The 21,698-nt window shown below is 47.8% G+C and overlaps 1 protein-coding gene across 3 annotated transcripts in view; it reads right to left on the bottom strand.

Annotated features, from left to right (window-relative positions):
• EPHX2 (epoxide hydrolase 2) overlaps positions 1-21,698 on the bottom strand; it is a 55,760-nt gene that overhangs the window by 5,034 nt on the left and 29,028 nt on the right. For 2 of the 3 annotated variants that reach the window (XM_007961995.3, XM_007961996.3), the window contains 5 exons: positions 19,528-19,554; positions 17,954-18,039; positions 15,048-15,159; positions 3,331-3,402; positions 1,525-1,558 (listed from right to left, as the gene is read on the bottom strand). In XM_007961995.3, coding sequence (XP_007960186.3) covers positions 1,525-1,558; positions 3,331-3,402; positions 15,048-15,159; positions 17,954-18,039; positions 19,528-19,554 — 331 coding nt within the window. Of the gene's footprint in view, positions 1-1,524; positions 1,559-3,330; positions 3,403-15,047; positions 15,160-17,953; positions 18,040-19,527; positions 19,555-21,698 lie in introns of those variants that run through there. The other variant, XR_012093669.1, reaches the window with a different exon arrangement.

The following is a 21,698-nucleotide window of genomic DNA, read 5'->3' as shown; positions in this document are numbered from 1 at the left end:
CCCCGTCTAAACCTTTCCCAGCCAGCTTAACTGTGACCCTTCGGAGATATTGCCAGAGATTCTTGGAATTTTCCTAAGGGCTTGCTCTGTTTTTCCTCTTAGGCAGGAAGAGAACCCAGGCCAGGAGGCTGGATCCTGTCGCCTCCTGCGTGCTGCACAGACCCTCTATGGTATCCCACTGTGGACCCCTATCTTGTCTTCAAGGTGCTGCACAGTCCCCCCAAAGGATGGCCTGTGATGACCCCTGGCAGCCCAGGGACCACTGCAATTTCACAGGGCACAGCCTCAGTGCTGGTGCCTGAACAGGGCCAGTCGGCATTTTCAGATTCACGAAGACCCAGAGGCAGAGCAGCTGGCCATTCCAGGCTTTTGTGAGACACATCAAAGGGGTATGTGACCAGTGTGTCACCCTGTGATGAAACCACCCCAAGCCTCCCCACTAGGCGGGTGCTCCAGGCTCACTGTACCTCAGGGCCCCTCTGCGCGCATCCCAGCTGCTCTGCCTCCCATGAGACAGTGGGATCACTGAGGGTGGCCACGCTGCTTCGTGTGTCTGGGTGTCTGAGCATGCAGCCCTGACCTCACACCCAGCGTGTGCTCACAGCATTTGAGGAATGAATGAATGGGTGAATGAATGAGTGACAGACGGTGTGAAGGAATAAGGGAATGTGGGTGTGGGGGAGGGAAGGGAGATGTTCTTTGAGCAGTGACAAGAGCATGGCCTGCAGGGTCAGAGGAGTTTAACCCCAGCCCAGCCACTTTGGACAAGTTACTTAACCCTCTGAGACCTGTTTTCCTCTTTGGAAATTAAAAATAGTAGCATTTTTCGGAAAGCTTCGAGGATCGTAAATAATTTATCTAAAGGGGGTTAGTCCAGAGTTTTATACAGATGGTCAGCATGTGCCCAGACAAGTGACAGTGGTCATCATTATTCATAAAAATACAAGTGAATGATGTCAAGGCCACAGTGCTGCAGCAAAAATAAGGTCTTGTGCGAAGAGTGCTGGATCTAGGGGCCATGGGGATGAGCTCCAATCAAATCTCAACTCTGACCCTTCACTCATACCCAAACCAGGAGGGAGACAAGGATGGGCTCCATGTGGGGGAATTGGAAACGTGGTGCCTGGATGGAGAGGGGCCAGCGGACTGCAATGGAGGAGACCTGGGCAGGGGACCCACCCCACTCCACCTGCATACACTGGGTGACCCCCGTAGAGGTAAGATCTCAATCCTGGGGTCCTTATCAGCAGAGGGTGGATTTTACCCTGGACAAGCTCTAAGACTCCTCCAAGCTCTTACTGTTTAAGGTCTTGAGCCACAGCTCCCTAAAGAGTAGGAACTCCAGGCTGTGTGCTCAGGCCTGGGGTTAGAGTCAGCCCTATGGAGGCCAAGGGGACCCTGGTTGGGCAACTTTAAGTTCAGAGCTGGAGGGCTCAGGGCTTCTGCCCATAGCACTTAGAGGCAGAAACATCCATTTAACATTCAGCTGGTTCCCAAGGTGGCTCTCCCAAACATATCTCTTACCCATTTCACAGACTTTATGCATGCATAAAACACTCTGTAGGAAGAAAAGAGAAGAGTTACAAATGACGTCATGGGTGATGCAAAGGAAATATGCTCATCTGAAAACCCTGTTACGACAAATGACCTCTAAGTACCATGCAGGCTGGAACAAACACATGGAACTCCCAAGACAGCCAGGGACCCCCTCACAGGAGTCAAGTAAAGAGGGAGCTCACAACCAAAGCTCTGGGCTGAGACTGCCCCAGGGCCCTTGCAGACCTTGGTAATGTGAAGACCTAGGTTTATCAACCAATAGGAACAAGAAAAGAGACCTTAGGCCTATGATGAGAAGTTGGAGATGTGATATTCCATGCCCCTCCATGGTAAATCCAGGAAATCTGGGGTCTCTGACATGCTATACCTTCAGTGAAAAAATTGATGAGAAAAAAAATCCCCTCATGATGATAAAGATGTTAAAGGATGTCTGTTTCAGCTTGGTACTAAGAGGAAACCAAAAGACACCCCCTTGGGAATTCATAGCTCTAGGCCTGCCCTCCCAACTGCTTGGATTTGAGTTTGCATTCTCTGCATGATCTGGAAACCCCCAAGGTGTGAAGTAAACAAGAACAACAACAACAATAACAACAAAGTGAGCCTGGGCTGGTAATGCCCCCAGGATGCCTGGCAGAAGAAATCCTTAACCACTCAAGGAGTCATTTCCTCAAGCCCAATTGAAGCGGACAGGTACAGATTAAGTACTGCTGAAGATGAGTTTATAAACCAAATTTACAAAACCCACATTCACATAGCAAGGCCCCACAGCAAAAGGCAGCAAAAGGAGCAAACAGTGAAATATGACTCTCCAAAAACATCAAATAATAGAGCTTGCAAGAGGGAGAGACAGAGAAAAAAAAAAAGAATTAGAAATGAATATACTTTAAATAATTGAAGACATAAAAGGAACTGAAAAATAAGAATACAAGACTCTATCAAAAGAGATCAGAATGATTTGAAAAAGAACCAAATAAAACTTTCACAAATTAAAAAAAAACTATTTATTGAAATTAATACTTCAAAGGTGGGTTAAACTGCAGATCAGACCTGCAGTGTCCAGGATAATTAATTGGCTTAGACAATTAACATATAGGGGGTTAGACCCGAGGCTGACTCACAAGCAAAGACAGAATTTTCTAAAAGAAAACACCCTAAAATTCTATACTCAGATAAATGATTCTTTAAGATTAAAATTAAGATGTCTTCAGGCACCACAATCTGAATTTACTACCAACAGACTCTTATTGAGAGAACTACTAAAGGGGATGCTTCAGGAAGAAAGAAACTGAACTCAGTGCAAACGAGTGAGATGCAAGAAGTGATCAGTAAAGAAAGTGGAAAATATGGGACAGTTTGAGCAGGAATTGACTGTATATAAAACAACAATAGTGATGATGACTCCTAACACGTAAGACAGGAGGGTGCAGGTTACAGAGTTAAAGGTTTTTAAACTCCTCTGCTTCAAGAAGAGAGTTGGGGACATCAATTAATTTTGGACTTGGGTAAACCAATTATGCATGTTAAAATGGTAATGGTAATAGCATAATTTCTAAGCTATCATTATTATAATCATTCTCTGACCTTGTGGGTCAGTGGGGATATAAATTTTCCCATTAAGGACAGACCAGGAGAGTGGGGACCTCAATTACCCTGACACAGAAACGAAAGAAAAGGAGGCCAGATTGCTACTCCTGGTCCCTGCCACACACTAGGTACCCTACTTCCTTCACAACTGCCCCCTCCTGTTCTTCTGCCCCCGTCCCCACCCCTCACCTCATCGCTTGCTCTGAAGAGGCTTTTGAAAGTCCGACTCAGGTTCTGTTCCAGTTCAGCCTCAGCCACTCCCTAAGACAATCAAGAAAGCAAAATGAAGGACCCCCTAGAAATTGTGGAAACTGTTCCCCTCCTTCATCTGACTGAAAGCAAGAAGCCCCTACCTGTGCCCCATCTAGCCCAAGTCTCATCAGAATAGCATCCATTTGAATTTTCATCTTAAAACATTTTTTAAAAGGTTAACATAAAATACAAGATGCTAACTGTAGTTCCCCATGGGAGGCGGGTTTATAGATGCCGCTTTCTTTGTGTTTTTCAATATTCTTATAACGAGAAGGTACTACTTATAGTAATCTCTTGAAAGGAATTGGGAGGGGGCTGGTAGAGGAACGGGTTGGAGGCTGACTGGTGGTAAGAAGAAGAGAGGGGCTCTAAGGATTCTGAGAAACCAAGTGGAAAAGCCAAAAACCATAAGCCAAATGCTCTTCCATCCAGGCATCTAAATTTTACTATATTGAGGCCAGGAGTTTAAGACCAGCCTGGGAAACATAGGGAAACCCCATCTTTACAAAGAAATTTAAAGAATTTTTTTCTGCTCTAGAAACTTCAAAACCAACTCCTTTGATTTGGGTCTTAATTGTTACAGACCATTAGATTGCCGATGGATTATATTCCACAAACAGGACAGCGAGGTTTCCACTGTTAAAGAGCTGGGACACGTAGCCTTTCTGGTGACAAATGACCAGGTTCTTCCAGTTCTTGGGAGCGGTATGGCATTGAATTACCCAGTCGACACACAGTTCTCTGGCTGTTTTCCAGGTCTCTGGTTTGTGTATGGGGGGAGTTCTCTGACCTGAACTTGCTTCATCAGTTCCACAGACACTGAGCTCCTTCTCTGGCAAACTGGACCAAGAGATGCCAATGTACAAAATACGCTTCAGAACCTTCTTGGTGGACCAGAGGATGAGTGAGGGGCTTGGATGAGGACTAAAGTGAAGTGTCCAGGTCACTGAATGTTGTGTGCTGAGGGCTGGAGAGGAGATTCCTACTGGAGACTCAGGGTGTGGAGTCTTCCTCTCCTGCTTCCCCTCTCCTTCCTATCCCAACCCCCTCCAGGAACACTTCAGCAAAGAGACACCAAGAACAGGGGCATGGCTGGAAGGTGATGAGAGATCCATCCATGGATCCTACTCTCCTAGTAGGGGTAACCTGGTTCATGGCTTTTTGGAGCATAAGAGGACAATGTTAATTCAATCTGTCTTTTCCAGAAGTTGAAAGACCGTGAACCTGAAAGCTATTCCAGATGCAGTTTAGGAGAAAACAGCTGTCCTGGAGGCAGAGATCCACTAGGGGCAACCATTCAGAAATAATAAAAATCTTGGCCAGGCGCAGTGGTTCACGCTGTAATCCCAGCGCTTTGGGAGGCCGAGGTAGGCAGATCACCTGAGGTCAGGAGTTCGAGACTGGCCTGGCCAATATGGTAAAACCCCGTCTCTACCAAAAATACAAAATTGGCCGGGCATGGTGGTGCACGCCTGTAATCCCAGCTACTCAGAGGCTGAGGCAGGAGAATCACTTGAATCCAGGAGGCAGAGGTCACAGTAAGCCAAGATCTCACCATTGCACTCCAGCCTGGGCAAAAAGAGCAAAACTCCGTCTCAAAAAACTAAACTAAACTAATTTCTGCAACACAGTTGCTGCTGAGGGACTAGTGCTACAGGAGGGAACTGAGTTAAGTGTGGCGATGCCAACGGACTCTCCTCTCCTTCCTTCTAACCACCCACCTGCATGCACCCAAACACCAGCTGAACTGGTCTGCAGGTGTTTTCTGAGCAGGCTTCCTACTTGCTGGCCTCCCTGGTTTAACACATTGTGACCTTCACCAACAGCATGGACTTCTATCAGTTTGGCCTTCGACACCAGACCCAAACGCTGCCTTCTCCATGAAGTTCCACCTTTCCCACCACCAAGGGGTAACTCTGCTTTTCTTGGATCCTGCAGAGCCTTGAGTGTGCTCTCCTGGGATCCCCTTAGGGGCAGGGACTCATCCTGTTCTCAGCAGCATCTGTGGCTACCCTTGAGATAGAGTCAGAGGAGAGGAAGATCCTAAGGCCACATCCACAAAGCATTCGTTCCAGCGACCTGCAGTCGTCAGTGTTGCACATGTCGAGAGGTTACATTTTTTTTTTTTTTTTTGAGACGGAGTCTCGCTCTGTCACCAGGCTGGAGTGCAGTGGCGCGACCTCGGCTCACTGCAAGCTCTGCCTCCCGGGTTCACGCCATTCTCCTGCCTCAGCCTCCTGAGTAGCTGGGACTACAGGCACCCGCCACTGCGCCGGGCTAATTTTTTGTATTTTTAGTAGAGACGGGGTTTCACCGTGGTCTCGATCTCCTGACCTTGTGATCCGCCCGCCTCGGCCTCCCAAAGTGCTGGGATTACAGGCGTGAGCCACCGCGCCCGGCCGAGAGGTTACTTTTTTTAGTTTTATTTTTTTTAGATGGAGTCTTGCTCTGTTGCCCAGGTTGGAGTGCAGTGGCGCAATCTCAGCTCACTGCCAAGATGGGTTCAAGAGATTCTCTTGCCTCAGCCTCCCAAGTAGCTGGGATTACAGGGGCCCGCTACCATGCCCAGTTAATTTTTTTTTTATTTTTAGTAGAGACAGGGTTTCACCGTGCTGGTCAGGCTAGTCTCGAACTTCTGACCTCAAGTGATGCGCCTGCCTCGGCCTCCCAAAGTGCTGGGATTACAGGCGTGAGCCACCACGCCCGGTGAGACGTTACTCTTTTTTGTTCTGCTCATCACTCCTCACGAGAGCTCTGGATCTGTGCAGTGGTAGCACAGAAGAAACGGAGACGCTGATCATCTGGCAGTGCTGGATCTAGGGTTGGAGATTTTCTGATGAAAGCCATGTCTGTCTGTTAATGACAGTTCCCTCCGTTTTGTAAGATTCAATTATAATGGTGTCAATGGCGGCCTTCTGCAACATGATGATGAATGCCACAGTGAGAAATAGCCATGCGAAGAGGCACATTTAAGTGATGGATGGAAGCCCAGGTCAGCTGTGTATGTGCGGCTGTCGGTCATCATTCTTATTTACTGAGAGCAGTCTTCATCACAGAAACAGCTGCTGTTCATGAGCTCAGGGGTGCATTTCAGTGTTTGAAGGAACCCATGGAAGCCTGGAGAGGGCTTTGCCTCAAATGACCCTTAAAAGGGCAAACGATGTCAAAAAGTCAGTAAAGAAAATCAAAGAGAGGCTGGGTGGGGTGGCACAAGCCTGTAATCCCAGCACTTTGGGAGGTCCAGGCAGGAGGACTGCTTGAGGCCAGGAGTTCGAGACCAGCCTGAGCAACAATAGAGACCCTGTCTCTACAAGAAAAATTTCAAAAATCAGCTGGGCATGGTGGTGCATGCCTGTAGTCCCAGCTACTGGTGAGAGTGAGGCAGGAGGACTGACTGAGCCCAGGAAGTCAAAAACGCAGTGAGCTACGATTGTGCCACTGCACTTCAACCTGGGCAACAGAATGAGACCCTGTCTCTTAAAAATAGTCAGAGAGAAAAAAGGTAAATAAATCTGTTCACTCACATGAAAGTGCAGCAGAGCAATGGAAAGAATAGGACGAAGCTGGGAGCCAGAAAGGAGAGAAGATGACAGAAGATAACATTTGTCCTCTGCTTATGAACTTAGCTGAGAAATTCCGACCCTCTTTAATCTACAAAGGTAAGACTATATCTTTAAATCCTACAGACCAATGACAAATTTCCTGTCTGCCCTGGATAGGGGCTTCTCCTTTTATGTTCCTGTGCACAGAAGTTAAAGGATGGACTTTAGAATCCAATAAACACGGTTTCAAGCCCAAGTACTGATAGTTACAAGCTGGGGAATTTCTTTCCCCAGAGCCTCAGTTTCCTCATCTGTAAAATGGGGATTTTGTAAGGATTAAATGAGATAATGCCCATATCTTACAATGCCTGACACGCAGGAGGCATGCCAATAAATATTAATATCACTACCTCCATTATTATTATTATTTGTTTAGAGACAGGGTCTTGCTCTGTTGCCCAGGCTAGAGTGCAACCTCAAACTCCCGGACTCAACTGACCCTCCTGCTTCAGTATGCTGAGGAGCTGGGATTACATGTGCGTACCACCATGCCTGGGTAACTTTTAAACAATTTTTGTAGAGATGGGGTCTGGCTATGTTGCCCAGGCTGGTCTCAAACTCCTGGCCAAGTGATCCTCCCACCCTGGCCTCCCAAAATGCTGGAATTATAGGCATGAGTCACTGCACCTAGCTGATTTTTTAAAATTTTAAATTAATATCTAATTAGGGCTCTTTAAATGATATCATTTTGGCTTTAGATTGGGCCCTAGATCTAATGACCCGTGTCCTTATGAGAGAAAGAGGGAAACTGAGACATACACAGACACAGAAAGGAGGATGCCACACAAAGACGGAGGCAGGGACGGGAGGGATGCATCTACAAGCTGAGGAACACCAGGAATTGCCAGCAACTGCCAGGGGCTGGGAGACAGGCATGAAATGGACTCTCTCTCAGGAGCCCCTAGAAGGGACAAACCCTGCCAAGACCCTGATTTTGGACATCTAGCCTCAAGAACTGTCAACAATTTACTTTTGTGGTTCCAACTCACCCAGCTTGTGGTACTTTGCTATGGCAGCCCCGGGAGTGGGAACACAAAAGGAGGAGCCCCTATCCAGAGCAGACAGGAAATTTGTCATTGGTCTGTAGGATTTAAAGATATGGTCTTACCTTCTGTAGATTAAAAAGAGTCAGAAGGTCTCAGCTAAGCACATAAGCAGAGGACAAATGTTATCTTCTGTTATTTTCCTCCCATTCCTGGCCCCCAGCTTACACCAAAGCACGTCTCCACGGAGTATCTTGATGTGGGGGCTGAGGGGAGAGGGTGAGGAGGGAAAGGGGCCAGGGTCTTCATTACCCTGGGCTCAGAGGGGCCAGGCACTGTCCCCAGGAGCAACAGGCAGCAGGTGTGCCAACCACAGGGTGAGGTCTGGAGGGTCCCAGGATCCAAGGTGCCCTGAACTTCCCTCATCCCCTCAATTTACTTTCCACGTGCGTATTCAGCTCGTTGTCAGAGGAGCCCCCAGAAATGCAGGGCGCCACCAAGAAGATGGAGCTTTGTCTAGACTTTCCACTCAGCGCTGGTAGGGGCGGCGCTGTCAGTCACCTAATTTGCTAGGGAGGTGCCCTCACATCGGTGGGGGGCACAGGATTGCCTCCTGTGCTCAGCCCTCCTAACAGGGAGCGCTCCCCTCCACCATCCCAGGAGTTTCTCCTCTTTAATCTTCTCTTGTGTCCTTTCCAAGGTAGAGAACAGGTCTGCTGAGAGGCTGCACTTAATTGTGGCTATTGTTTCGTGGGTGAGACAACGGAGGCAGCTGTTGAAGCCAAACTGCAGGTCCACGAAGCCCCCGCTCAGCCCTCCCGCCCTTTACAATTAATGCCAAAGGACGCCAGCCAGGAGAGGAGGTGAAGCCTCCACTGGTCAGCGGGCTGGGCCAGCGATTCTGTTTCATGCTCCGTCTACTTTGCCAAAAAAGACTCCAGTTCCTATGGAAGTCTGCGCCAGTGTTCTCCAAGACAGGCCAGGAGAAACAGTGGGGTGGTTGTCCCTGAGGTCAAAAACGTCAGTGGCTGGAAGCATCCGAAATCTGGGCAGACAGCAAACGGTTGACCTTTGACTCTCTGCGGTGTGGCTGGCCAGATGAGAGAGAGGTGGACAGCAAAGACTTGGGGGGCTCTACAGGGACCCAGGGCACTGGGGGCCGCCTGCCACGTGCTGATGGTGCCAGCTCTTTCTGTCCATAACAGCACTGAGCTGGACAGCCCATTTCACAGAGGAAGACGCTCAGCTCAGGGGCCTTAAGTGCCTCGTTGAAGGTCAGGCAGATTATAAATGAGAACATCGGACTCCAAACCCCTCCATACTTGGTTCTTTTCACCACAACCTAACACAACACTGCCAATTTAAGACAATGAAAATAACCCTGCCAAGGGTTTCCTCCATAAAGGGCATAAAAATTAAAGTAACGGCCAGGCATGGTGGCTCATGCCTGTAATCCCAGCACTTTGGGAGGCCGAGGTGGGCAAATCACCCGAGGTTGGAAGTTTGAGACCAGCCTGACCAACACGGAGAAATCCTGTCTCTACTAAAAATATAAAATTAGCTGGGTGTGGTGGTGCATCTCTGTAATCCCAGCTACTTGGGAGGCTGAGACAGGAGAATCACTTGAACCCGGGAGGTGGAGGTTGTGGTGAGCTTTGAGATCATGCCATTGCACTCCAGCCTGGGCAACAAGAGTGAAACTCCATCTCAAAAAAAAAAAAAAAAAAGGTTAAAATGACAATAATTAAAGCTTGGTGTGTAAGGTAGCAAACAGTGGCACTTTCTTTTAAACTATATTATTTGGCTGTAAAAAACAATCACAATAATGTCCCTTAACAGAGGATTATATAATCCATAGTCTACCTGTTACAAAACCCCATGCAGTCATTTAAAAAAATGAGATAAATCTATACGTGCTGACAAAAAAAATCTGTGCAATATGTATTAAATGAAAAAGCAGCATGATTCCATTTATATGAAAAATCATATCTGTGTGTGTGCTCATACACACATATATTTGCTTAAAAATATTCAAAAATAGTTTTAAAATATTTTAAAAAAATGTCTGGGAAATACCAGACTATTAGTAGTAGCTACTAGTAGGTTGTCAGTGGGCAAAGGGGGATTCAGCTTTTTCCTTTACACAACTCAGGACTTTTTTTTTAATAGCAAGCACGAATTACTTCATAATTTCAAAACAAAACCAAAACCTAAAAATTAAACTCTGTAATTAATCACCAGCTGTCCCCATGGCCTGAAGGAGCTACTGTGTTCTAGAGATTAAGAAAGACTCAACAATTAGGCTGGCATGGCGGCTCTCACACCTGTAATCTCAGCAGTTTGGGAGGCTGAGGTGGGAGGATCAGTTGACACCAGGACTTGGAGACCAGCCTGGGCAACACAGCAGAAGAAAAAAAAAAAAAAAAGAGAGACAGAGAGAGAGACTCAATGTTTTGAGGGGAAACAAAATCATTTGTGGATGATTTTCAGCCAGGTAAAACTTTCTGCCTGTAATTTTTCTTTTCCCACATTTTCTCTCTGATCCTTAGTTTCTCATCTGGTTAAATACTTAAACAAAAGGGCTGGGGTTTTTTTTTTCCTTTTTTTTTTTTTGGCTCAGGTTGGAGTGCAGTAGCGCGATCTCGGCTCACTGCAACCTCCGTCTCCCAGGTTCAAGAGATTCTCCTGCCTCAGCCTCCCGAGCAACTGGGATTACAGGCATGCACCACCACGCCCAGCTAACTTTCGTATTTTTAGTAGAGTCTTGAATTCCTGACCTCAGGTGATCCGTCTGCCTGTTGAGATTACAGATGTGAGTCACCACGCCCAGCCCAAAAGGGCATTTCTTTTGCCTGAAATCTGCCTCTAGCTTGCTCTATGGTTCCAGACACACACATAGGGGCCTGCCACCCAGTCTTCCTCAAAGAAATACAAATACACACGTGCGGTTTCAGGAGGGAGAGAGCAGGGTTCACAGGATATCCTAGGCACGTTCTGGTATGGGGGGCTGAGGGGGTGTAAGTATCCCCCAGGCCAAGTGAGGACTTTGGGAATCCTTAGAATTAAAACATGAAACAACTCAGCTGAAATGACCCAGCCGATTCCACTGGCCTTGGCTGTCAGAGCTGCCTGGTCTTCATGCTTTCTCACTATACACATGGAAAGCTGTCACCTCTTCTCTGAGAAGGAAAGAAAAACAAGCCTTCTTTTTTTCCAGCAGACTTGGCAGATTCCCAGGCCAAGACTCAGCACATTGGCTAAGGGTTCAAAGAGCTATATTGGAGCTGACTCTAAACTTGGGAGTTAATCTAAGCCTCACCCTGCAGTGCTCAGCAGAGTTGAGCCAGAAGTGGGGAAGACAGGGCTGGATGCAGTGGCTCACCCGGCACTTTGGGAAGCTGAGGTGGGCGGATCACCTGAGGTCAGGAGTTCAAGACCAGCCTGGCCAACATGGTGAAACCCTGTCTCTATTAAAAATGCAAAAATTAGCCAGGCATGGTGGAGGGTGCCTGTAATCCCAGCTACTTGGGAGGCTGAGGCAGGAGAATCACTTGAACCCGGGAGTCGGAGGTTGCAGCGAGCTGAGATCGTGCCACTGCACTCCAGCCTGGGCGATACAGTGAGACTCGGTCTCAAAAAATAATAATAAAAAAAAAATAAGTAGGGGAGACGGATGTACCCACGGCACAGAAGGAGTCTTCCTTAGGCTGCCTGGGTCTGGAGCAGCCTCAGTGCTCCTAGGGAGAAGGAGGAGATGTCAGAAATGCCTCCTTCTGGCCAGGGAGGGAGTGGGTTAGGAGGTGGCAGGAAGGAGTAACTCCCAGCACCCACTATGCATCCAAGAGCTGTTCTCCACGTTATCGGCTTTATTTGCTGGAGTCAGCTTAAGTTTGACCTGGAGTCAGCTTAAGTTTGAAGCTATTACCTGTTTGAAAACCACCCAAAACCAGCCTTTTGCAGATGAGGAAACCGAGGGTCAGAGATGGGAAGTACCTTTGCCTACTCGTTCCTTAGGGAGTAGGTACCAGGCAGGCTGGCAGGAACCCCTGAGTGATTTCTCCTCCAGTCCCAGTTCTGTGCCTGTTGAGTGGTTCCAGTGGCTGGATGCAGCCCAACCTGGTTGCTGGGTGTCTTTCTGTGGCCAGATCACTAATTTGAATATCTAACATTTCCCTGCCAAGGCGCTTTGTTCTTAAGAACAAAACCGTCCCCGAAACTCTCACTGCAGATTTTAAACCCAGCTGCTACAACAGAATAGAGGTACTGATTTTTCCACAATAACTGTTAACAACCTTTGAAACAAAAAACTGTGCCTTGACGAGGGCTGTAATTGCTCAGCGTCTTTCTCCTAAGGTCACTTTTGCCATCAGGATTTCGAGCTTATCCCGATTTGTCCCTCCTCTCTCTGCTTGACTCCCCAGAGCACACAGAACAAAGCCCAAGCTCCCCTCCAGCACGGCTTAGTTGGAGGCACGGGCTTGGGAGTCAAACAAGCCTAGGTCGGTATCCTGACCCAATCATGCACCTGGTCTTGGGCCAGTTGGAGTTAAGACATCTGAGCCTCTGTTTGCTTGGCTGAGAAGATAGGAGAGGATTCTTTGTGTTTCTGTGAAGATGAGGACCATGTGGCATATGAGAGCTCAAAACCAGCTGTAGCTGTAAGCCACTGACAGATGACTGGATTAAGACAAGGTGGTCTACACACACCATGGAATAGTATTCAGCCTTAAAAAGGAAGGCAGTTCTGGCCCCGCTACAACATGGGTGAACCTTGAAGGCATGATGCTAAGTGAAAGAAACTAGTCACAAAAGGACAAATACTGCATGCTTCCACTTATACGAGGTTCCTAGAGGAGTCAAAATCATACCGACAGAAAGTAGAATGGTGGCTGCCAGGGCTGGGAGAAGGGGAGATGAGGAGTTCGTGTTTAATGGGTGAAGAGCTTCAGTTGGGAAGATGAAAAAGTTCTAGAGGTGGATGTGGTGATGTCTGCACAACAATGTACATGTGCTTAATGCCACAGAACTGCACACTTACAAATAGGTAACATGGTGAGTTTTACATTACATATATTTTACCACAATTAAAAGTATTTTAGGCCATGTGCAGTAGCTCACACAATTAAAAGTATTTTAGGCCATGTGCAGTAGCTCACACCTGTAATCCCAGCACCTTGGGAGGCCAAGGCATGTGGATCACCTGAACCCAGGCACTTGAAACCAGCCTGGTTAACATGGTGAAACCCCATCTCTATATATTCACGCCTGCAATCCCAGCACTTTGGGAGGCCAAGGTGGGCGGATCACGAGGTCAGGAGTTCGAGACCAGTGTTGCCAATATGGTGAAACCCCATCTGTACTAAAAATACAGAAATAAATAAATAAATAAACAACAACAACCAAAAACAAAAAACTAGCCAGGCATGGTGGCATGCACCTTAGTCCCAGCTACTTGGGAAGCTGAGGCAGGAGAACCGCTTGAACCTAGGAGGTGGAGGTTGCAGTGAACCAAGATTGCGCCACTGTACTTCAGCCTGGGCAACAGAGGGAGACTCCGTCTCAAATAAAATAAAACATAAAATAAAATAAAAATAAAAAATACACACACAAAAAGTTAGCCAGGTATGGTGGCAAGCACCCATAGTCTCAGCTACTCAGTAGGCTGATATGGGAGGACCATCTGGGCCTGGAGAGGTCGAGGCTGCAGTGAGCTATGATCACACCACTGCACTCCAGCCTGAGTGACACAGTGAGACCCTGTCTCAAAAAAAAATAAAATAAAAATAAAAATTTAATGGACTAAATACTGTACGAGGAGGACACAAGGAGAAGAGGACTACCCACAAACCAAGGAGAGAGGCCTCAAGAGAAACCAACTCAACAAATACCCTGATCTTGAACTTCCAGCCTCTAAAACTGTAAGACTATGAATTTCTGTTGTTGAAGCTGCCCAGTCTGTTGAGCTACCTAGCCTTTGTTATGGCAGCCCCAGTAAAGTAATATGCCCTCTACACCACACACCATACCCATAGTCTCACCATCGAGACTGTCTCACACTAATGAAGGACATGGTGCTTTCATTCAGGCCAAAGGAAGCTCGTGGATTCCCACACACCAGGCTGTGGCACAGCAGGGCCCAGGCCTCCCCGTAGCATGTGGCCATGTGGGATGCGACATGTTGAGTTCTCTTCAAAATGCTGCTGGGAGCTTTTGGTGAATGAGTCCAGTTATTGCCTGAATCGCAAAGCTTCTTTCACACAGATGCTGTCTCATTAATGAAAATAATTGTTGGAGAACAGTTACTCTTTGAATCACAACTGGGATGGTTGTGGTCTTGCTGGAAATGGTCCCTTCTAAGAGGATAAGAGGTGGAGGCTGGGAGAGGATTAATTAATTAATTAATTAATTAATGATTAATTAATTACTTCCATTCCTCTCTCTCTGGAGTGTGCAGGACACATCTTTTATTCTCTCTGGATAATTCCCGCAAGTGGATGCCCACAGAAGAGGGCGGCTGCAGCGGGGGCACCAGGCCAGGTGACGTTGACTCCTGATGCTGCTCTCAGTGAATTCCAGTTAATGGTGGCAGGGATGCCCCAGTACACATATCAGCCACGTCCGGGTGCATCTCTGAAAGGCATCTTCGTGGCACATGTGGTAATACCGAGAAACTTCTCAGATTCTTCAGAGCACACGTGGGGCCTGCTGCAGGACTCTTTGACCCTGGTGCCATCATCACCAGCCTTTCAGCCAGAGACCCAGGAGGGGTGGCTCTACCTGAGCACTGAGCCCCCCAAACTCTGCAATTGCAGAGACACCGGAGAAGCCATCCCCCCAGGGTACAACATCCCCCGGCCCTTCACCACCCGAACACACACGGAAATGTGCCATTGCCTGGGAAGGACCAGCTGGGCATGGCAGCCAGTTTCACCTTAGCCCATTTGTAAAATTGTTTCTGACTAATGCCACATAAAATTAAAGGGGACAGAGATAAAGCAAACGAGAAGGAGATAGGCAGGGGAAAGGCAAACACGAATGCTCCCATTGTTGCCCTTGGTGCCACACTTACTGGTTCTTGGAAGTAGAGCTGGTAATCGAATACCGGGTTGGCTTTGATACTCTCCAAAGGGGGCACGTTGGGATTTGCCGGTATGAAGGGAGTATTCAAACTGGCCACCGCCCTACAGAAATAAGAGGCAGCAAGACATAGCCCCTGTAAGAAGACAGTCTTACAAGAGCCAGAAAGGACTTTGAAGTTCAAAACTGAAGCTCAGAGTGGGAACATTCTATGCACAAGGTCACACACTAGCAGTGAACGGGAGAATGGGATCAGAACATCAGAACTCAGGATTTTCGATTCCTAGTTCAGTGCTTTTTTTTTCCCCACTAAAATGCAGTATTTCTCACCAACTTGCCTTAGACACATAGGAACATGCGCGCGCGCACACACACACACACACACACACAACACATACTATAGCAACCCTGAATAGAATATGGAGACATGAATCTCTCTAGTTTTAAAATATGCATTCATTTTTTTCCTCCCTTTATTCACTCATTGTGTCTCCTCTGGATTGAGCATAATTCTATGGTATATACTAGAGGAGAGAAAATGTAAAATGAATAAAAATATCGTTTCTATCCTCAAGGAGCTCATTATAATTTAATAAGGAGGAACAGAAAAACACACAATGACCTTATGAGATGACTGTGACATGAGCCATAGAACAGCACAAAATAGCATGGGAGTTGGAAGGAGATAAGAAATTCCTGAACTGGGTGCCATGGAGGACCCTGTGGAAGAGGGAGCATTTGAACTTGGCTTTTCAGAATGGGGAGAGTTGCGGAGGGGAACAAGGCCTGGGAGGGGAACAACATGAGGTAGCCTAAGCAAATTCTAGAAGGGGGCAAAGCTTGCAGCTGTGTTCAATCGAGCACAGAGTCAGAATGGGTAGAAGGCAAGCATGGAATGGGATATGTTGGAAAATAAGAACAGAAAGGCAGTAGGGAGCCTAGACATGAAGGGCCCTGAGTCTGAATTTGATGCTGTAAGAACCAAGAAAACCATGAGGGCTTCTCAGAAGAAGGGAGGGTGGATTCGAGCTGCAGTCAGGATGATTAATCCAGCCCTTAGAGACCACGTGGACACAGAGGGAGCGGTCAGGAAGATTAATCAAGCACTGATAGACCATATGGACGCAGACAGAGAGGCCAGAAGCCAGGAATCCAGCCAGCAGACCACTGACTTACCACCCGAAGATGGAATAGGATGCTAACAAAAGGAATAGAAAACATGGACGGGCGTAGTTGTCTCATGCCTGTAATCCCAGCACTTTGGGTGGATCGCTTGAGGCCAGGAGTTCTAGACCAGCCTGGCCAACGTGATGAAGCCTCGTCTCTACTAAAAATACAAAATTTAGCCAGGCACGTTGGTGCACGCCTGTGGTCCCAGCTACTCAGGAGGCTGAGGCAGGAGAATCACTTGAACCCAGGAGGCAGAGCTTGCAGTTACACTCCAGCCTGGGCAACAGAGTGAGGCTCTGTCTCAAAAAAAAAAAAAAAAGGAATAGAAAAGGGGGTGAATTTGAGGGGCAAACACAGCTCATTGCTGTCTTTCCTTTTGTTCACTTTAACCAGTATGTCATGCAGTCTGTAGGGTAACTTTTTGGTGAACTCAATTCTTAAGAATCAAGCTCTTATTTCCACTTTGAATGAGAGAGGGGACAGAGAAAGAGAGAGGGAGAAGCTAGAATATGCCATGTACCCACAAGAAATTTTAAAAAAACATTTAAAAAGCTGGAGAGATGAACACAACCATAGCATGAAAACTTTAACAATATTTCAGGAAACATTTCATTCTTTTTATTCTTTGAGATAATCCTATCATGTAAGCCAGAAGTGAAGCAGAACAAAGTTTCCTGGTAGTTCCAATCTCGGAAACTTAGCCAAATACAAAATAACTGGGTTAGTCAGGGAAATTCAGATGGCAGCTGAGGATGATGTTTCTTTAACTTGCTAAGATCAGAGGTTGAAACGGGAAGTCAGGTTTAACTGCAGCTCACCAGCTCAAACGGCCCAAGAGACTACAGAGTCTCTGGGCCCAAAACCTGCCATCTGATAGCTCTCACTCAAGCCATGAAATGCTGGTCTCAGAATGATTATGAATGAAATGGTGGGGACCATGACATGCTGGGCTCACTGGACATTTGCACAGCATTTTCTGGTTGTGGAGTCAGGCAGGAGTTACCATTACCACTCTGTGGTTGAGAAAGCCCAAGCCTAAGAAGTGCAGTGACGTGTCACACAGCCCATCAGGGCAGATTGAGGGCCACACTTTCTGATTCTCAGTCCAGGACTGAAGACACACCTGTTGTACCCCTCAAGCTCAGCCATTATCCTCCTGCATTCCCACTGGCCACCCAGGCCCTGAATTATCTGTCCCATTGCCTGTAAGTGGAACAGGTGCTGCTTCCTAACACATTAGCTCATTAGCTCATTAGGCCCTTTTTTTTTTTTTTTTTGAAATGGAGTTTCACTCTTGTCGCCCAGGCTGGAGTGCAATGGCACGATCTCGGCTCACTGCAACCTCCACCTCCTGGGTTCAAGCGATTCTCCTGTCTCAGCCTCCAGAGTAGCTGGGATTACAGGAACCCACCACCATGCCTGGCTACTTTTTGTATTTTTAGTAGAGACGGGGTTTCACCATGTTGACCAGGTTGGTCTTGAACTCCTGACCTCAGGTGATCCACCCACCTCAGCTTCCCAAAGTGCTGGGATTACAGGCATGAGCCACCACGCCCGGCTAGGCCCTCTTTTCAATGTGTCACCAGATACTAAAGAGTGAAGACATCACCTTCCCAGATTACCTACTTGTTTTTGAGAAGTTTTCTGGGGTTAAAGATCTGAGGAATAATTCTCACAGGAGCCCAAGTCCAGCCTCCCCCAAATCCTTATTGCCCGAGGCCCAATTACCTCACTCTCTCGGGGTAGAAGAGAGCCATGTACCACACCAGCATACCTCCCCAGTCATGGCCAATGAACACTGCTTGAGAGAGGCCCTAGAGAAGGAAAAAGAAGGGAGCCGAATGTGAGGAGGTTTCTGGAGTGGGGTGCTGAGAGGTTCAGCCCTCAGCCAGCCCCTTGACACCAGGGCCTCCTCCCCCAACCCACAGCAGCTCTCCAAATGCCCACCCTTCAAACCTCTCCTCCCTCCACCAGCCACAGACCCTCGACACAAATAGCCAGCCTTTTACATCTGCTTAGGAGACCGAGGCCACAGGCCATGGGTTCCTTCTCCCTCTCTACCTTCTCTCAAATCAAATTTTCCTTCATTCTTTTCTCCTTTTTCCTCTCTTCTATCTTAAAAGAACTATAACTTACCTCTTCATGTTCCAAGTACATCTTTTATCAAATGATTATGCTTCTACCCCCCAAAACCCTACTTTTTTTGGAAGCTCTCCTCCCTTAAACAACCATTAAAAGTCCCAAAGCATCTTTAATCTCTCTTTTTCTGCTGCAGGTACTGACAATGACAACGTCAACGCCTCTTCATGGAGCAGCTATAGCCACGTGTCGCTTAACAAGGGAGACACATTCTCAGAAATGTGTCAGGTGCTTTCGTCACAGAGCAAAACCTAGCTAGCAGAGCCTATCCACACCTCCCTCCACACTGACCCCGCCGGCAGCAACCACAGAGTCACTCTCTTAACAATAAGGGACACCCTTCTAGACAGAAGACTGTACAGAGTCAGGACTGGATGGCCACTCTGGGCCATGCCCTGTTCCCTGTCCCCATCACACACAAGAGTTCCAAACCTAATCCCAGGAAACTGAGAATCTGCAGAGGGCAGGGACCATGATATCCTCACAGTCTCTTCCCTGCCGTGTCAGGCACAGCACCCCGCTGGTGAACCAGAGGTCAGCGTCCTAGATCCTCTCTGACTCCCACATCCAATTAAGAGGCCCTAAGTCCCACAGCTCCACAGTCCCTCCCTGTCCTCCACTGCTGCTGTCCTGGCTGAGCCTGACCCCTCCGTCCATTCTGCCCCGCTGACCTCACCTGGGGAAGGGGAGGCTGTTATACCATGCAGTCTTGGGAGTGGGAAGTGTACTCTGCAAAAGCACACTCTCAGCTCACCGCTGCTGATTTGCTTTCATTTGGTATCATTGAGTTTGACATTCCCGACAATGTCAAATGCAAGCAGTAGGTTCTAGGAGTTTCAGAAGGGATGACAGTTTAAAGAGATGGGAAATATTAGCCTATGGGGTATTTTCCAAACTTCTCTACCTGATACTCAAGGCTGTCCTCCCTGGTCCCATTCCCTGGAACCTGCCCTTCATTAAAGGACAAAGAAACGAGCTAATCTCCTCCTTGCTCTTTGCCATCTGTTTCTGTGATTTTCTCTGCCCATGTCCACTCTGCCCTCGACTGCCCCCAAATGTGCCCTCCCTGCCCGTGCACCTCTGCTCGAGGCTGACGTCTTTTCTTTAATTACCCAGGTCCCAAAGGAATTCTCCAAAGATACCAGTTCAAAATAATGACTTACCAATTTATCCAGGAAGGTTACCATCTCCTAAGAAAGAAGACACACACAGGCAAAATCAGCAACCGTACCCGCCTGCCTCAGCCTTTATGATGGGCTGAACTGTGTCCTCCCCAAAACTGCTGTGTTGAAGTCCTAAGCCCCAGGGCCTCAGAATGGGATTGTTTTTGAAGATACAGCCTCTAAAGGGGTGATTAAGGTAAAATGAGATTATATGGGCGGGCCCTAATCCAACGCGTCTGGAGTCCTTATAAGAAGAGGAGATTAGGCCGGGCACAGTGGCTCAAGGCTGTAATCCCAGCACTTTGGGAGGCTGAGGTGCGCGGATCACAAGGTCAAGAGATTGAGACCATCCTGGCCAACACGGTGAAACCTCACCTCTACTAAAAATACAAAAATTAGCTGGGCGTGGTGGTGCACGCCTATAGTCCCAGATACTTGGGACGCTGAGGCAGGAGAATCACTTGAACCTGGGAGGCGGAGGTTGCAGTGAGCTGAGATTGCACCACCCTGGCGACAGAGTGACACCCCATCTCAAAAAACAAACAAACAAACAAAAACCAAAAATTAGCCGGGCACAGTGGCAGGTGCCTGTAATCCTAGCTACTCAGGAGGCTGAGGCAGAAGAATCACTTGAACCCAGGAGGAGGAGGTTGCAGTGAGGCGAGATCGTGCCACCATACTCTAACCTGAGTGACAAATCAAGACTCTGTCTCAAAAAAAGAAAAAAAAGAAAAAGAAGAAGAGATTAGGCTGGGCGCAGTGGCTCACACCTGTAACCCTAGCACTTTGGGAGGCTGAGGCAGGAGGATCCCTTGAGCCCAGAAGTTGGAGACCAGCCTGGGAAATATAGGGAGACCCTGTCTCGTATTTAAAAAAAAAAAAAAAAAAAAGAAAGAAAAGAAAAGAGAAGAGGAGACTAGGATACAGACATCCACAAAGGGATGAGCATATGAGGACACAGGAAGAAGGCAAGAAGGCAGCATCTACAAGCCCAGGAGAGGCCTCAGGAGAACCAACCCTGCTGACACCTTGATTTTGGACTTCCAGCCTCCAAAACTGTGAGAAAACAAACATCTATTGTTGAAGCTGCCTGGTCTGTGACACTTTGTTACGGCAGGCAGGTTGAGCAGTGCAGCCATCCATCATTCAGCAGCCTTCATGACATCACCCTTCCCTTCCTTCCTAGCATCCTCTCAGGAACCAAGCTGACTCCAAACGTGCACAGTGAATTATTCAGTGTACACCAATACATATCCCTAACTATCCCATCACCACTGTAAGACAGCAAGCCTGGGCTCTTATCTGGAGGGGGATGGAAGACAGCTGCCCTGTAGAGCTTGCCCCCGTGCTGCTGCAGGGGAGCAGTGAGAGGCTCGTTCCATCCCAGGGGCAACACATTCCTGCCCCCACCACCCACGGTCCTGACACAGAAACTGGCTTCTTTTGCTGAGCATCATCTTTTGAGGGTTCATTCCTGCTGAAGCTTGCACCAGCACGTCATTCCTCTGTACAACTGAAGAGTGTCCCACTGTAGGGATAGGCCACATTTTATTTATCCATTCATCAGCTGATGGACATGTGGGTTGTCTCCATTTCTGGCTGTTGGGAATAATGCTGCTGTGAACATTTGTATCTGGGGTTTTTTTTGTGGACATATGTCATCGATTTTCTTGGGTAAATACCTAGCTGTGGATGTACTCATGATTTTTCAAAGTTGGAACAGGAGGATGGGAGCACCACCTTGTTTGTTTTTGGTAAAAGGACTTTCTTCAAGAGACTAGTTCTCCTAAGTGACCCAATGGGCCTGTCTCAAGAATGGATTTTGATGGAAATAAGCAAGGTCCAGGTTACAGGACAACAGCAGGATAGGGGCTCCTGGGGTCACTGGTGAGACCTTGGTAGGACTTTGGGGGAGACACTTGGGATCAGGAGAAGCAGAGTGCAAGAGGCAAAGACTGGGAAACTGAGGAAGGAGGAGCAGCCCTGCCTGGAAACGGAACTTTTACCCATGATTGCTTCTGAGATGCCAAAGCCAGCACATGAAGCTGGGGGACACACATGAGGGGGAGGAACCCCCCCCAGGGCTGTGACTCAGAGATGGAGGCTTTTGTAATCCCCATGTCACCAGCAGCATTACTAGTTCCCCAGCCAACCTGGGGACTGTTTCCTCC

Source organism: Chlorocebus sabaeus, chromosome 8, assembly GCF_047675955.1.
Source record: "Chlorocebus sabaeus isolate Y175 chromosome 8, mChlSab1.0.hap1, whole genome shotgun sequence".
In the NCBI taxonomy this organism is placed as follows: domain Eukaryota; kingdom Metazoa; phylum Chordata; class Mammalia; order Primates; family Cercopithecidae; genus Chlorocebus; species Chlorocebus sabaeus.
The sequence above is the reverse complement of the archived record's forward strand: the minus strand, read 5'-3'. Positions and strand labels throughout refer to the sequence as shown.